Source organism: Topomyia yanbarensis, chromosome 3 (assembly GCF_030247195.1).
Source record: "Topomyia yanbarensis strain Yona2022 chromosome 3, ASM3024719v1, whole genome shotgun sequence".
Taxonomy (NCBI): domain Eukaryota; kingdom Metazoa; phylum Arthropoda; class Insecta; order Diptera; family Culicidae; genus Topomyia; species Topomyia yanbarensis.
Genome location: NC_080672.1, coordinates 399,633,749 through 399,649,931, shown reverse-complemented (window position 1 = coordinate 399,649,931; position 16,183 = coordinate 399,633,749). Strand labels below are relative to the sequence as shown.

At 36.7% G+C, this 16,183-nt stretch overlaps 2 protein-coding genes across 7 annotated transcripts in view; both read left to right on the top strand.

Moving 5' to 3' along the window:
• LOC131693720 (NADH-ubiquinone oxidoreductase 49 kDa subunit-like) overlaps positions 1–16,183 on the top strand; it is a 366,118-nt gene that overhangs the window by 203,515 nt on the left and 146,420 nt on the right. The gene's annotated exons all lie outside the window — the stretch shown is intronic.
• Positions 1–16,183, top strand: part of LOC131693718 (rap guanine nucleotide exchange factor 4-like) — a 352,448-nt gene that overhangs the window by 264,694 nt on the left and 71,571 nt on the right. For all 6 annotated transcript variants that reach the window (XM_058981800.1, XM_058981798.1, XM_058981803.1 and 3 more), the window contains one exon: positions 11,506–11,827. In XM_058981800.1, coding sequence (XP_058837783.1) covers positions 11,506–11,827 — 322 coding nt within the window. The remainder of the gene's footprint in view (positions 1–11,505; positions 11,828–16,183) is intronic.

The following is a 16,183-nucleotide window of genomic DNA, read 5'->3' as shown; positions in this document are numbered from 1 at the left end:
CTATTCTCTAATGCATACCAACGCTCCTTGATTTTCTGTAAACTATGGAGTTTTGCTGAATTTTCCTATCACCAATAATTACAAACCGCCCTATTTGAAGCAGTTCATCAAGTCTAAAATTGTTAGCTACTAAATCGCTGTTCGTTCTTTTATAGATAAAGGTTTAAGAGCAAACCAAATACAGACATGACTTAGACCATAGTCTTATTACGCGCCACCCAGTGAATAATGGAAACCAATCAGAATGTCGCCAATATAAAAAAATCATAGCACATTTTTTCGTCTCTTACGCTAGATGTGAATATTGTGAAATTTAGTACAAGATCGTTAAAATTTAATTTCGACAAAATAGTACCGGAATTTAAACATACCGTTCAGTACAACGGGAACTAGTAATGTTGAACTTCTAGAATTATTATGATGGTCCCCCTAGAGAGTCCACATATTTTTCATAAAAAAATGTATGGTACCGAAAATATCGGTACTGGCTTTTGTTCAGTACCGGTATAACGGTACTAAAATGTGTCGGTATTCCCAGGATTTTCGGTACCGGTATTACCGGTACCACAATCCTATTCCTATTCATAAGGCTGGAAACACGCACAATGTTGAAAACTACAGAGGAATCTCGCTACTGAACTGCCTGGCTAAAGTTCTGGAAAGTACATCTTCAACGCGATGTACGCTGCTCTACCAACATAATTGTCGAACGTCAACGCGGATTTATAAAAAATTTCCGCCACTTTGAACTTGATGACGTACACGTACTAGTTTTAGCTGCCGAGATTCGTAAACAAGGAGACGCTATATATTTTGATTTCGCAAATACATTCAACAAGACGCCCCACAATACTGCTGTTTTAAAACTGGAGCGACCTCTCGCCTCTACTTCTCACAACGATCCGCCTTCGTTAGAATTAGCACCACCCCGAGCAAACGAAAAGCCCATAATGCCCCCATGATCATGGTCCAAATTCACCCCCACTGCATGGTGTTTTAAAAGTGTTTGTAATGGGTTTATCCCATGGAAACTCCATCACCATGATACGGAAGATCCCATTTAAAAACCATATTCTGGTGTATTTATTGGTTTTCGAGACCATTTCAGGGTGTTTTGATGGTTGTAAAATTTGGCGCAGATCATGTTCATGGTATTTTTTTGGGGTTGTATGCTGTTTGAACCCATGAGAATTTGCTCGGGACACGCTAAAGCGCATTCGGAACGCCAACCGACATGTCTCAAGGAAGTCACCTAGGGCCTCTAATGTTTCCCTTATTCATCAACGATTTCTGCGCCCGCGTCACATCTGAAAAACTACTTTAAGCTGATGATCTGAAAATCTTTCGTACATTTGCTGCAGCACTCGATTCTGTTGTGCTCCAAAACGATATAGGCAATAGAGAGGAATGGTGCTCGCTGAATGGAATGCAGATCAACATCGATAAATGTAATGTGATAAGTTTCGGAAGCTCGACAATTTGAAGGCGTTGCGGATGTATCTTTCAAGACTGTGTCTCTAGCATGGGTTTTTTAAAACAGATCGCAGTCGATTTTGTGGATTTCTACGCGCTGAAATTTTTATACTTCGCATTGGTCCGACTCACCTTGGAGTAAGCTGTACAATAGACTGCCCAGAAAAATAATGAATTTTTGAAAACTCAATCGGCCCACCCCTGATTCGATTTCTAGTCCCACCAGGAGTACTTGCACCAAATTTGATGCAAATCGGACAAGTCTAGCTACCAGACCAACGTGCCTGAAGTTTGTATGGGATTTTTCAACAATTTACATGGAGAAAACCCACTTACTCGTATTTTTGCCGCTAGGTGGCACTGTATGCATCGTATTATCACTGTTAGTGAAATTAAGACAGATAATTTAATTGTCTACAACTTTGTCGAAGACTGCTAGTGAATCCGGCTTTGTTAAAAGAAGTTATTGAACTTTTAACGAAGTGATGTTTGAGTCAGTTTTGTGTGGGGCCTAGTCGTGCATGGTTGTGTATCAGTACTCGATTCCCACGAACTATGCATTTTTGTGAAATAATCGATAGGTTTGGCCCAATAGTATGTTCAGAAGAATTATAACACATAATACGAGTTATGTTTTGGTTGGAAAATTTTAGTTCCAACTATGACCGCATGGAGGGCGACAACACTAACTTTTCATTGAAGAGAGATAGAATATCAAGATGTTCGGAAGAATTATTGCAAAATGTCTGTTCTACAACTTGGTGGAAGACACGTAATTTCGATCTAGTTCCGTTGAAAAGTTAGTGTTGGCGCCCTCTATGTGGTAAAATGTGGAACTAAAATGTTCTGACAAAAACATAGCTAGTATTATTTACTACAATTCTTCCGAATATACCATAAAGCTAAATCTTACGGTTATTTCACAAAAATGTTTAGTTCATGCGAATCGAGTACTGATACACAACCATGCACTGCTAGGCCCCATGTAAAACTGACCCAGACATCACGTCAGTAAAAGTTTAATAACTTCTTTTAACAAAGCCGAATTCACTAGCAGTCTTCGACAAAGTTATAGACAATTAAATTATCTTTCTTATTTTCACTTACAGTGATAATACGATACGTACAGTGCCACCTACCGGCAAAAAATACGAGTTAGTGGGTTTTCTCCATGTAAATTGTCGAAAAATCCCATACAAACTTCAGGTCCGGTAGCTAGACTTGTCCGATTTTCTTCAAATTTGGTGTAAGTACTCCTGGTGGGACTATGAATCGAAGCAGGGGTGGGCCGATAGGGGTCATTTTTTCCTGTCACTCTACTGTACAAGTTCAAAGGTTCTCTGAACGCGTATGGAGCCCACATACAACGCCGTTCAAAATAGCCGGCTAGAGCGCGTTCAGAGAACCTTTGTACGATTTGCTCTCAGAAAACTGCCATGGACGACCCTATCCGTCTTCCGCCGTATAATAATAGATGCATGGTGCTAGATTTGCCAACGCTGCGCAGTGTGACCAATCAAAAAGGTGGGAAAAAGCCTCTTTGAGGCCTTAGATGCCATTTTGGAGCCAGCATATCTTCTTAGGATGTTCACAATATTCTTCTATAAGTTTAAAATATTTTTCGGTTAGACTAAAGTAGAGTACCTAAGCAAAAAAAAACGTTTTCAAATTTTTTTTAGAGGGTAGATGTATTCGGCAAAGTTGTAGAATATTCTGTTTTGAATAACTTCGTCTAAGATACCACAGACATGAGACCTCATTTCTGATTTTTATTATTTTAATATGTTCTACAAACTAGCAGATATCACTAAGATACAATTTTTACATTTCTTACAAAAGAAATGTATAGGATTCGCTCAAACTTTGAAAACTTTTTCCGAGGCCCGGAGGGCCGAGTCTCATATACCAATCGACTCAGCTCGACAAATTGAGACAATGTCTGTATGTGTGTGTGTGTGTGTATGTGTGTATGTATGTATGTACAAAATGTCATGTAATTATCTCAGCAATGGCTGCACCGATCTTAATGAAATTAGTTTCAAATGAAAGGCCTAACGTTGCCATTTGACACTATTATTTTTGATTTTCGATATGTTGTTTACTTTCTGAGATATGGGCGATTTTGTCAAAATACGGCAGGTTTTTTGCAAATAACTTTCAAACAATACAATTTTGTCCCACAAACTGCACATAAATAGAAAGCTTGTAAAAATACCTTTCTAACAAGCTATAGATTGTCTAAATCCGTGCACAAGCAGCGGAGATATTGAACATTTTGTATTTTTAGTCCGCGCTTACCAATTACCAATGAGATTGTTTCATACAGAGTATTGCTTTACTGGTGTTTTAGGGGCAAAACTAAACCGATTTTGAATATCGGGGTATGAAAACACATCTACGTGATTCAAGGAATTCGATGTTGAGAACATTTTGTGAATTACCTTTATAATAAATGAACTATTTCTCAAAAATTAATATATAAGTTCACTTCAAAGACAAACTAATGTGTTGATAAAGAAACAGTGAGTTCTAGTATTTATTCCTTGGATTAGGCATTGCGTTCAATCATGAGGGAAATGTTAGATTGTATATCAATACACAGATCAACAAGTAATTCAGATAAAAGATTTCTTATATAATTATACTCATGGCGTCACCGAAAGCAACTGTATGTTTGAAGCCCAAAAATCTAGCGCAAATTTAACTCTTTTGCAAGATTTAGGTTATACTAGTTATGGCGCAAAAATTACTACTTACATTATTTATGATAAGAATGTAAGAAATCAATATATCATAATAATGTCACTGCATTAACCATCATTTGCCATTCCTCACACGCCCCCCCCCCCCTCCATCTCCCCCTCCATCTCTCTCTACACTATAATTAAGGAAATTCATGGCTATATCAGAAAAATATTTGGCTTAACTGGGTAATATGAAAGTTTGACGATGAAAATTTTCAAAAGAGACATTCCACGTGCAATATTTAAACTATTCGTATCTCTATTGAATTTTGAATGAAATATATGCTCAAAGACTGAAAGCTGAGCCAGAAGGATTGGACTTGCCATCAACGTTTCGAAGACAAAATACATGAGAGGAAGAGGTTCTAGAGACGACAATGTGAACCTCCCACCCGGTGACGGTGACGGTGACGAAATCAAGATGGTCGACGAATTCATGTATTTGGGCTCACTGGTAACCGACGACAATGATAACAGCAGAGAAATTCAGAGACGGATCTTGGCGGGAAATCGTGCCTACTTTGGACTCCATAGGACGCTCCGGTCGAACAAAATTCGCCGGCGCACGAAGCTGATTATCTACAAGACGCTGATTAGATCGGTAGTCCTCTACGGCCACGAGACCTGGACTATGCTCGTGGAGGACCAACGCGCCCTTGGAATTTTCGAACGAAAGGTTTTGCGTACCATCTATGGTGGCGTGCAGATGGAAGACGGAACGTGGCGCAGGCGAATGAACCATGAGTTGTATCAGCTGCACATTCGTTGTATTGGTACGAACTTTCATGAAAAATAACGGATCAAAGACCAAAAATATCCACAAATTAGATCCAGGAAAAGAAGTCTCCCAAAGTACCCACTCTCGATGGGGGATGCAACTACAATGTGTCTTCTAACTTATCGTCGTCCATATCTGGATATACTGAGTAGTTTGAACCATTTCTTTGGTCTGTATAGGACTTATTTATCCATATTTCCTGCACGAGAATTCCTAACGAAACAATATGAAAGCTATAAGGATGAATGGAAAGAGACTGCATTGCAATCAACTGAATGCACGGCTTTTATGCTATCGACATAGCCTTGACATTTCACACTATTTACTTCAATGCAAATAAAAACTTTGAAATATCTACCTGTCTCATTCACGAATCGCATTCTCCCTGTCGTTCTCTGTTCAAGGGCCTTGAAAGCACATGTGACCTTGTCTCACTTTACTGTATTCAATTGTGCGTTAAAATACTGGACCTGGAAATTCTATTCTGTACATAAATTTTTTTTCGGGAATATGTGACCAAAAAGTAAACTTCGAATTCCAAAGCAAATTGAACATTCCAGGTTCCTGATAACTAATTAAGGCACAACAATAAAGTAGAAACACCAGATAATCTTAAAACGACGCCGTCAAGTAAAGAAGCATGAAAACAAAAAGAATAAAACTAAAAAAAGATGGAAGCCCTAGAAAGTCCATTGCATATTTATTACCCTTTTCTCAGAAGATGGGATTTTCAAAAACATTTCAAAACTTTCTGATGCAATGGTTCTCAAATTCGTACAATCCAGTTTATTCATTTTTTTTATTCAAAAATGTTTTTAGCTTCAAATATATGACCATTTCTTTTTAATTAATTATTTCATTCCGGATCTTTTTATTCGTTTTGTTCATCTGCGTTCATTTTACTTATTTTATTCGTTTCATTCTTTGGATTCACTCTGATCAGTTTACTCTTTTTGTGCATTTTACTCATATCATTCATTTAACTTTTTTATTCATTGTTTTCATTGTATGCATTTTATTCATTTTTTCCAGTTTATTCATTTTGTTCAAATTCTTCATTTTAATAATCTGACTACTTTTTCAGTTTTAATCATTCCATCCAAATAATTTATTTGATTCAATTTATTTCTTTATATTAATTTATAACCTTTTACCATTGTTCAATTTTTCATTTTAATCAATGTATTAAATTCTGCTCATTTTCTTCTTTTTATTCATTTTATCACTTCAGCTCATTTTGTTTATTTGATTCGTTTGTTTTATTTAAGCATTTCATTTATTTTTTACTTTATTCATTTTGTTCATCCATTCTTTTTATTCATTTGATCCATTTCATTAATTTGATTCATTGTATTCACTGGATGAATTAAATCAATTTGATTCATTTAATTCATTTGATTTATTTGATTTATTTGATTCATTTGATTCATTTGAGTCATTTGATTCATTTGATTCATTTGGTTCATTTGATTCATTTGATTCATTTGATTCATTTGATTCATTTAATTCATTTGATTCAATTGATTCATTTGTTTCATTTGATTCATTTGATTTATTTGATTCATTTGGTTCATTTGATTCATTTGATTCATTTGATTCATTTGATTCATTTGATTCATTTGATTCATTTGATTCATTTGATTCATTTGATTCATTTGATTCATTTGATTCATTTGATTCATTTGGTTCATTTGATTCATTTGATTCATTTGATTCATTTGATTCATTTGATTCATTCGATTCATTTGATTCATTTGATTCATTTGATTCATTTGATTCATTTGATTCATTTGATTCATTTGATTCATTTGATTCATTTGATTCATTTGATTCATTTGATTCATTTGATTCATTTGATTCATTTGATTCATTTGATTCATTTGATTTATTTGATTCATTTGATTCATTTATTCATTAGATTCATTTGATCCATTTGATTCATTTGATTAATTTGATTCATTTGAGACATTTTATTCATTTGATTCATTTGATTCATTTGATTCATTTGATTCATTTGATTCATTTAATTCATTTGATTCATTTGATTCATTTGATTCATTTGATTCATTTGATTCATTTGAATCATTTGATTCATTTAAATCATTTGAATCATTTGATTCATTTGATTCATTTGGTTAATTTGATTCATTTGATTCATTTAATTCATTTGATTCATTTGATTCATTTGATTCATTTGATTCATTTGATTCATTTAATTCATTTGATTCATTTGATTCAATTGATTCATTTGATGCATTTTATTCATATCTTTAATTTTATGCATTTAATGTTCAGTCATTCGTTTTATTTAATTCAATTTGTTAGTATGAGTCAATTTATTCTATTAATCTTATAACTATTTCTAAATATAATCTTAATTTTTATTTAATAACCTAATCTTATTTGATTCGTGTATATTATAATTTTGATTTACATTAATTTTTCTATTCATTTTATGAATTTAAAAACCTATTATTTCATTTTTTGCTTTACATTTTTTTATTTCGGTCGTTTTGTTGATTTCTATAATTTATTCAGTTTATTCGAGATTGTATTCGTGCAAGACTAGAAACTGTTTTCATCCCACCTCTAGTTGGGTGCTTACTTGTCGTGAGTTCTGCAAACTAATCCAATAGAGTGTGTGAATGTGTAAGAAATGTCTCATCTCTCTGCTAGGTGGATTAAATCGGTTTTTTGTTGGAGAAACTAATAACATAATAACAATATTTTGACTTCTAAAACTATCTTTCATATAATTTGTACTATTTTCATCAAAGATTTTTGGTCATGGGCACTTTCGGGCAGCCAAACTTTGGCTATTCCGATACTCTATTATTCCAAGAATAAACTTAATATTACATACAAAACAGGATACAGTGGGACACTCATTGTTTGGGTGTACCACGGTTTATAGCATAAAATGTGTTTATATTATACAAGCATGTAGAACATATTGGTTACAATATGGAAAAGTTAAAAAGAAAACAAATTTTGAAATTAAACTACCAAAGAGCAATGATTTCAGCTCAAAAAATAAATCTACAGTATGAATGAATATTATACAACTTTGCGGAAGTTCTACTCAACCATCTAAAAAAATTAATATTGTTGAATTAAATTGTGATTTTTTTTTCAAGAACGCCTATGTTCTATAATATCTTAGGCCTCAAACAAGTATTGTCCCACTTATATGAATGTGTAGATCTTACCTTATTGATTAAACTAAAGTAGAATTCCTGGACTAAAAAAATCAAATTTTGTTTAAATAGTTAATTAAGGTCATCAGCAATGTTGTCAAATATGGTATTTGGAACAATTTTGTTGAAAATACCATATACATACTGTAGATTTATTTTTTAAGCTGAAAATGTTGTTCTCTGGCAGTTCAACCTCCAAAATTGGATTTACATACTTGTAGGTGCGTGTAAAATATAAAGTTTTGTTGATAGCTAATAATGAATAAAAAAATATGAGCACATTTTATGTCATAAATTGTAGTACACAAATGGTCACCCACACAATGAGTCCCACTTTAACCTGTTTCTATGTATTATTAAATTTATTCTTGGAATAATAGAGTGTCGGAATAGCCAAAGTTTGGCTGCCCGAAAGTGCCCATAAAAACAAAAATGTTTGCTGAAAATAGTGCAAATTTATATAAAAAATAGTTTTAGAAATCAAACTATTCATATTATGTTATTAGTTCCTTCAACAAAAAATTATATTTCAGTGATACTTGTAAGTTTGTGGAACCTATTAAATAAACCAATTAAGGTTTTAGCATTAAAAAGTCGAAAAACTGATTTTTGGGTCATAATCACAAAAAACAATAATTTCGTCTCAAAAATGTGGTCTGATGTCTGTGGTATCTAAAACTAAGTTAATCAAAGCATAATATTCTACAACTTTACCCAAGACTTCTATCATATAAAAAAAATTATTTTTTTTGCTCGGGTACTCTACTTTATTCTAATCGAAAAAATATTTTATTTAAATAGTTGCACAATAATATTACGAACATTTCCTACGAAGGAATGCTGGCTCTAAAATGACATCTAAGGCCTCAAAAAGGCTTTGTCCCACATTTTCCCCTTTCCCATATAGAAACGTTATGCAATTGCTCCAAAAATCGACTATCTAACCGAGGCCTGGAAGGCCGAGTTTTATGTACCATTCGACTCAGTTCGTCGAAATCGCAAAATGTCTGTGTGTATGTGCGGATTTATTAACAAAATGTCCATATCGGTTTCTCGGAGGCCGCTGAACCGATTTTTACAAACTAAGACTCAAATGAAAAGTATGATATTCTCATAGGTTGCTATAGAATTTCATTTTGATCCGACATCTGGTTCCGGAGTTACCAGTTGAAGAGTATGGTTACAAAAAAATTGTTATGATTTGTTCACATCAGTTTCTCGCAGTTTTCTGAACCGATTTTGACAAACTTGGTTTTAAATCAAAGGTACAACGTTTCCATCGGCTGCTATTGAATTTTGTGTGGATCCGAGCTCTGGTTTCTGGGTTGATGGGGTGATGAGTACGATCACGCAGCAAATCCCGATTGTAACGAATTCTGCGATGAATGTAAAAAGGTGAAAATTTTCCAAAATGTTACCACAACTGTTTGGATTTGTAGATCTAGGTCACTAACAATCATTCAAAGCCTCTTTGGCTACATTGGCCATTATCGACGGATCCGGGGCGGCGGAAGTATTCAAATTCTGAATGTATCGGGTATATCGGTTTCTCGGAAATGGCTAGACCGATTTGATCAACTTAGTCTCAAATGAAAGGTGTTGCGTTCCCGGAAAATGATATTAAATTCTATCTCGATCTGGCTTCCGGCTCCGGAGTTACGGGTTGCGGTCACATAAAAAATTCCGATTCAAAGAGATACCGCGATGAATGCAAAAAGGTAAAATTTTTGCTAAAATGGGTCCCAAATTACTTGCATTTGCAATTCTAGGTTGCAGATGGCCAATCGATGTCTCGTTGACCGTATTGACCATGCTTCAGTTTATGACTTCAAAACAAACTATTTGTTTACAGTCTTGGCTGGATCGATAACTGAGCTGTATAGACTATTCACTATGGGAAAAGCTCATTACGTAATTCAAACCCATACTCGTGAACAGATTAAATGTGTACCATGGCACAGCACGTATGAGATTGAATTGTTTGCAGACAAAACAGTGTCACGGTGTGTGTGTGTGATGCTGATGATAGAAAATCGTACAAACACAAATGAGACATATTTGTTTGGAATACACCTTGTCGGGCAAAAGTAACGCAATCAAAAAAGGACTATCACTTTTACAAGCGAATTTATAATACTGTACCGAGTATTCTCATTCAATTTGTTTCAATACTGATTAAGTTGTATTGGTATAATACCGAAGCTATATTTGGCCTACAATGAAAAGAAGGCATGATTCTAATTCGTAATATGCACGAAAAGATGCTTTGCATTATTCACACTGGGAAAATGGTTTGAGTGTAGGAATGATTCATCATATATACGAAAAATTCGTTTGTTGTACACACCTAGAAAAAATAGTGTAAATTAACGTCTCCTGACCCTGACATATATGAACATCAAAAATGACTTAGTTTTACGTTTGATTTTAATTTTACATGACGTAGAATTTCGTAAATCATGTAATTTTACTCCTCATACAGCGTTTGTTCTGAGTGGTAGGAAGTGTAATTTTATGTCATTGAGCATGTAAAGTATATGTTTCATGTAAAATTGAACGGAACACGGTAATGTTCCGTCATTTCGTAAATTACGGTTTGTTGAATTGTGTCATGTTTGCAATTACGTCAACGATAAAATTCAGATTTTTTTGGCGTATGAAAATTTTCTGTACGAAAGCTTTTCGTAGCAGATTTACGAATATATTCTTTCGGTCTAGAGTCGGTTCCTCGTTTGTTCGATTTACCACTACTCTGGTAAAATGTAACCGCTTGATGCCCACCTTCTATCTTGCTACGGAACTCTGGAAAGCCGAGCGACTTATAGTTCCATGTTACTCAACGTACTGTTTTTTTGTCGCTTGGGTCTTTGTCGATTGCTCCGATCCTTTTTCTCAGGAAACCTATGGCCACCAAGCGTAAAATTCTAGGTTATTATCACCATTGGCAATATGTTAGCTGTTTATAGTCCAACTTTGAAAAAGATAAGAGTCAAAGCAAAGGGCATTCTGGCGCATACAACTGCATGCAAGGAGGCTACTTGCGTTTTTTTACATTTCCAGAGTGCTTACAGTTTTTGTAAGAAATTCTTGCATTAATGTAAATGTTCTTGCAGTGTTAATTTGGGTGTAAGTTTACCATCATTTACATTCTAACCATTTTTTTCGTACACAAACACCAAATGAATATTGCTTTTTTCATCCTGTTCTGTTTAGAGGATTGTACCTATAGTATATATTGCATTTTTTTAAAAAAATCTGACCACCACTGATGTCACATTTTCTAACCATCTTTTCCTTTTCAACCAAACCGCAGATACACTGTGATGTCCGGCACACCGCAAAAAATGCTGGAACACCTGCTGGAGACAAGACTGGGCGGTCAGGTGGGACCAAACGATCCGTTTTTGGACGACTTTCTCCTGACCCACATCGTGTTCATGCCGACGCCGATCCTGATCGACGAGCTGGCCAGCCACTATCATGCCGATGCCGAGGTTGACCTGCGAACGTCCAGCGAGGAAGACCGAGAGTACTTTATGACCTGCAAACGGCGTGTGGTTCAGTTCATCCAGCGCTGGGTGCTAGCGGTGCGGCATGCCGTCTTCGAGGACCCCCTGGCAGTGGAATTCATTGAGGTGAGTGTACAGGTCGATAATGATATCCCCCGGGAACCGTTGACCGTGGCAAAATTTTGTGCAGCAATTTGTCACGTTTTAACAACATCAGCGTGACCTTTCTCATCATTCCGAATCAACCGACTGCTCTGTGACACCGGTAAGGGAGCAGACATTATCTACTCAAGCATGTACTGGCATACATGTGTGTGTATCTTATTCCTTGAGTCGGTATCATATCGAGAGGATAAAGCAAGCTGTCACAGAAAAGACATCCATACGTGATTAAAACCTTCCCCTCTTGTTGTAAGGCAAGGATGGCTCCCGATCTATGATTGCCCTCCGATGCGACGACACACGATGAGCAAGTCATCAAAAATGGAACCATGGCTTAGTCTCTTCAAACGCGATGCGATGGTAGGAGGAGAAGGGTCTCCGTTCTCCCAGGGATATGTTTATCACCAAGTTGATCCTTATCGATGAAAATATAATCCACGGCACAGCTCACAGTAGCTGGTTGACTGACTGGCAGAAGAAGCGCACAAGTGGAAAATTGTTGGAAAAGTGTCACACTTGGCTAGACGAGGGACGAGCAGTTTGTCTCGTCCTTTACGGCCTGTAAGAGAGCGGTGATGCATGGTAGAAGTTAGCAGCAGTAACATCAGTGTTGTGATGGGGTTTTTTCTGCTTCAAGTATCCCGTTGGACCATTTTCAGTGATCTGTAATTGATCGCTTTATAGGTATTCAGAAACTAGTGGCGGTTTCCGTGCATTGTTGTTTTTTGAATGAACAGGTAATGTCTCGGTTACTCTTGGAAAATTGTTTTAATAGTGTAAATGGGTCCAGTAAAATTACGAAAAAACTTTCATGAGGAGAGACACACTGTATTTGACGATTTTTTATCTATTTGTGAAAACACTTTCAGCAAAAATACACTTGATGTGGCTATTTTGGGCCAGTAATACGGATCAGATCAACTACGGCAAAAAAATTGGAAAGACAAAGGGAGCAAAGTTCCACTTACATAAAACACAAAAAGGTTTCACGTGTGAATAATGTTTGAATAGGTACACACAGTTATCTCAGCGTAGAGAGTGATTTGAGTAAGTGTAACACACGATGAGATAAGGAAGACTAAACGCTTTCGGCTCGAACGGCTGTACCAAAAGTATTTTGGCGTCAAATACAATGTCAATGATTGTACTAGTTCCACTGGTAGTAGGTTCAAAGTCTATCGAAGAAGAAGTTCGGTTCCTGTGATAAAATGTATAGTACATAATCTTTGCTACGATTAGATCCGATCTCCGAAACGTGAGCAAACAATCATTTCCTTTTCCGAGAGACAAAATAATTACCCAAAAGCAATCAGTTGATAAAATACAGCTTCCTCCCAATAAACTAACGCAATTGAAAAGAAAACTCATTTCCATATTCGCACCCATTTCGGCAGCGAACCCCAGCTCTACTTAGTGGGCGCGGAAATTATCTCATCCCCGGGGTTGAACTAGCTTCCATTCCCGACATCGCAGCAAAGCGCGCTGCTATTTCATAGGTATAGGTACGTGAAGACTACATAGAGCGAGCGCGAGAATTCAGCTGGGAAATTAAACTCGATTGTGCCATCCATCCAACCGTGTTGGTTCGAATTCAGGACACAGATGTTTACGGACTAAATCTCGGCGAACTGTTTGAATTTGACGTGGAATGCAATCTGATTCAGGTAGAGCGCGAACGAATTTATAACTCCACCGGGATCGGAGGAAGTTGTTTCCTCTCTGTTCGGAGCTTGATTCGGTGCGGTACAGGTCTGACAACTGCGCGGTGGTGGAATGAAAGCGAGTTCTAGTGTCGTGTGTCACCGATCGTTGAATGACACAAGTGTTGCCATTGACATGATGTTTATTATTATTAGGGCATAACCTCACCACTGCATACGTTGTAGAGTGGTTCAACATAATTTATTTAATTTTTGAATCGACACATTTTACATTACTATATTTGAAAGTATAACTCGATTAGATTTTTTTTGTTGTGTTCATGATGATCCGAGGAATAGATCAAAAGTCACCGCGTTTCAAAGTGTGCCTCATCTACCAAGAGTATTAGAAACTTGAACCACCTTCTCATATAGAAATGTTACGATACAAACGAAAAAAAATAGAAATGTTATGCAATCGCTCCAAACATTGACTTTTTGACCGAGCCCCGGAGGGCCAAGTCACACGCCAAAAAATATAAATTTTATCGTTGACGTAATTTCAAACATGACACAATTTAACAAACCATCATCAACATTTATCGATGTTATTGACGTAAACATTGTATAGAAGAGGGTTTAGGTATTGGCCCTGGGGTAGACCCATGTAGCTGAATCTCAACTTTGACGACCATGCGGGCAGTACATGTGCTTTTCCGACAACAAATTCAGCAAATATTGTTCAAAGTTGTTGAAAGAGCATGATGATGCAACTTCTTAGAAAGACTGTTGATAGAAACTGAATCGAAAGCCCTCTTAATATCCAATAAAACTGATGCCATTTACTCTTTACGAGCATAGTTTATTTGAATTTCTGTTGTCAACAATGTAAGGCTGTCGTTCGTCCCATTACCTTTGCCGAAGCAAACTGTGTATCTGACAGTAAGCCATTTGCTTCGACCCAATTGTCGATCCGGAATAGATCATTTTCTCGAACAACTTCCGGATGCAATCGGTCGATACGAATTGTGGTAGGAGGTTGGTTTTCCTGGTTATGTATGGCGATGACCTTCACTTGCCTCCAGTCATGAAGGACAATGTAAATAATAAATTCAACAAGCATCTCTTGGTAGAGTCTGGCAGATTCTTCAACAAGTTGAATTTGATTCAGTCTGGCCTTAAGGCTTTATTGTTACATGAGAAGTAAGAACTCCATCATTGAGAAAACCTTCCTGGAGAATAGAAATATCCAACGTACTGTTTTGGTTTCGCATATGCCGGACTGTGCCCCAAAGAGTGCTCATCGATATTTCCATCGATATTTAGTCCATCAACGAACCGGCGCCAGCAACTCCGTTTCTTAGCTTTCATCAAACTCTTCATTCGCGAGTCTAACGTTGCGCACTGTTGTTAACTAACGGGTAACCTGTCGTCTCGGAAGGTTTTATACGCGGCGGCCTTCTCCGCGTACACGTCTGAGTACTCTTTGTCCCACCATGGGATTGAAGGCCGTCCGCGAGAGTTTGCGTCTGGTACACGTTTACCTTGAGCTTGAATCGCAGTATCGAGAATCAAGCCAGCCAGGAACCCGTATCCTTCCTCCGGAGGAAGCTCTTGTGTCGATTCTACTTTTTCGGATATCGCGGACGCGTAGCTCTTTCAATCAATATTTCGTGTGAGATCATACGAAACATTGTATTCAGTGGCCCTGAACCGTTAGCAATATTCATTACGATTGGCAGATGATCGCTGCATTAGGGAATCGAGACCACCTTTCACATGCAATCTAACCGCAGCGATGTCGACAGGTCTAAGGCGTTCGGACGCGCTGGAGGGGCAGAAATCCGTGTCATTTCACCCGTGTTCAAAATAGTCATATTGAAGTTGTTGCAAAGCTCATGAATTGAGCATGGTGTCTATGGTAATACAATTTTTTAATAAAAAAATCAGTATCGCTGAAGTACTCACTAATTGAAAGTTTAGATAATCCTCTTTCATCTGAAATTTTTTATCGGGGGGTCTAGAACAATAACGAAAAAACGAAAACAAATCTAATTGACATAAAATTGCTCGAAAAATCCATAGAACAATGATAGAATTTTGAATGTAACATCAGTTACATAAGAACCCCGAGCAAAAATATATTTCGAAGAAAAATAAATTGATGGAAACGTTGAATTTTGCGAATTTCAAGATACCTAATTACTAACGCGAAACTGACGAAATGATGTCTTCGAAGGTTTTCGTTAACGTTACTAGTCCATTACTTTGACAGTGTATGTTCACAGACTATACCTCCTAAAAGGGAGATATCTATTTTGAATTAAAAATTGAGAAATTACCTAAAAAAATGATCATCAAAAAGTTAAAATAAAATAAATGTTCTAGATCCTCCGATAGAACATTTCAAAGTTATGCTCAAATGAAAGAGAAGCATATAAGCTTTCGATTGATGAGTAGTTAAGCGATACTGATTCTTTTGTCTAAATATTTTCTACCCGAGACACCGTGTGAGGTAGATCGATTATCGTCATAAAGGCAACCCCATGCCGTACCGTGGGAGTTGAAGTCACCTAAAACTAGTTTCAGTGCGGGGAGGAGTTCCACAAAGCCGTTGGTAGCTAACTGAGGCTCTTATGGGGGGGGGGGGGGTGTAGGTGGAAGCAATGGAAAGGTCTTT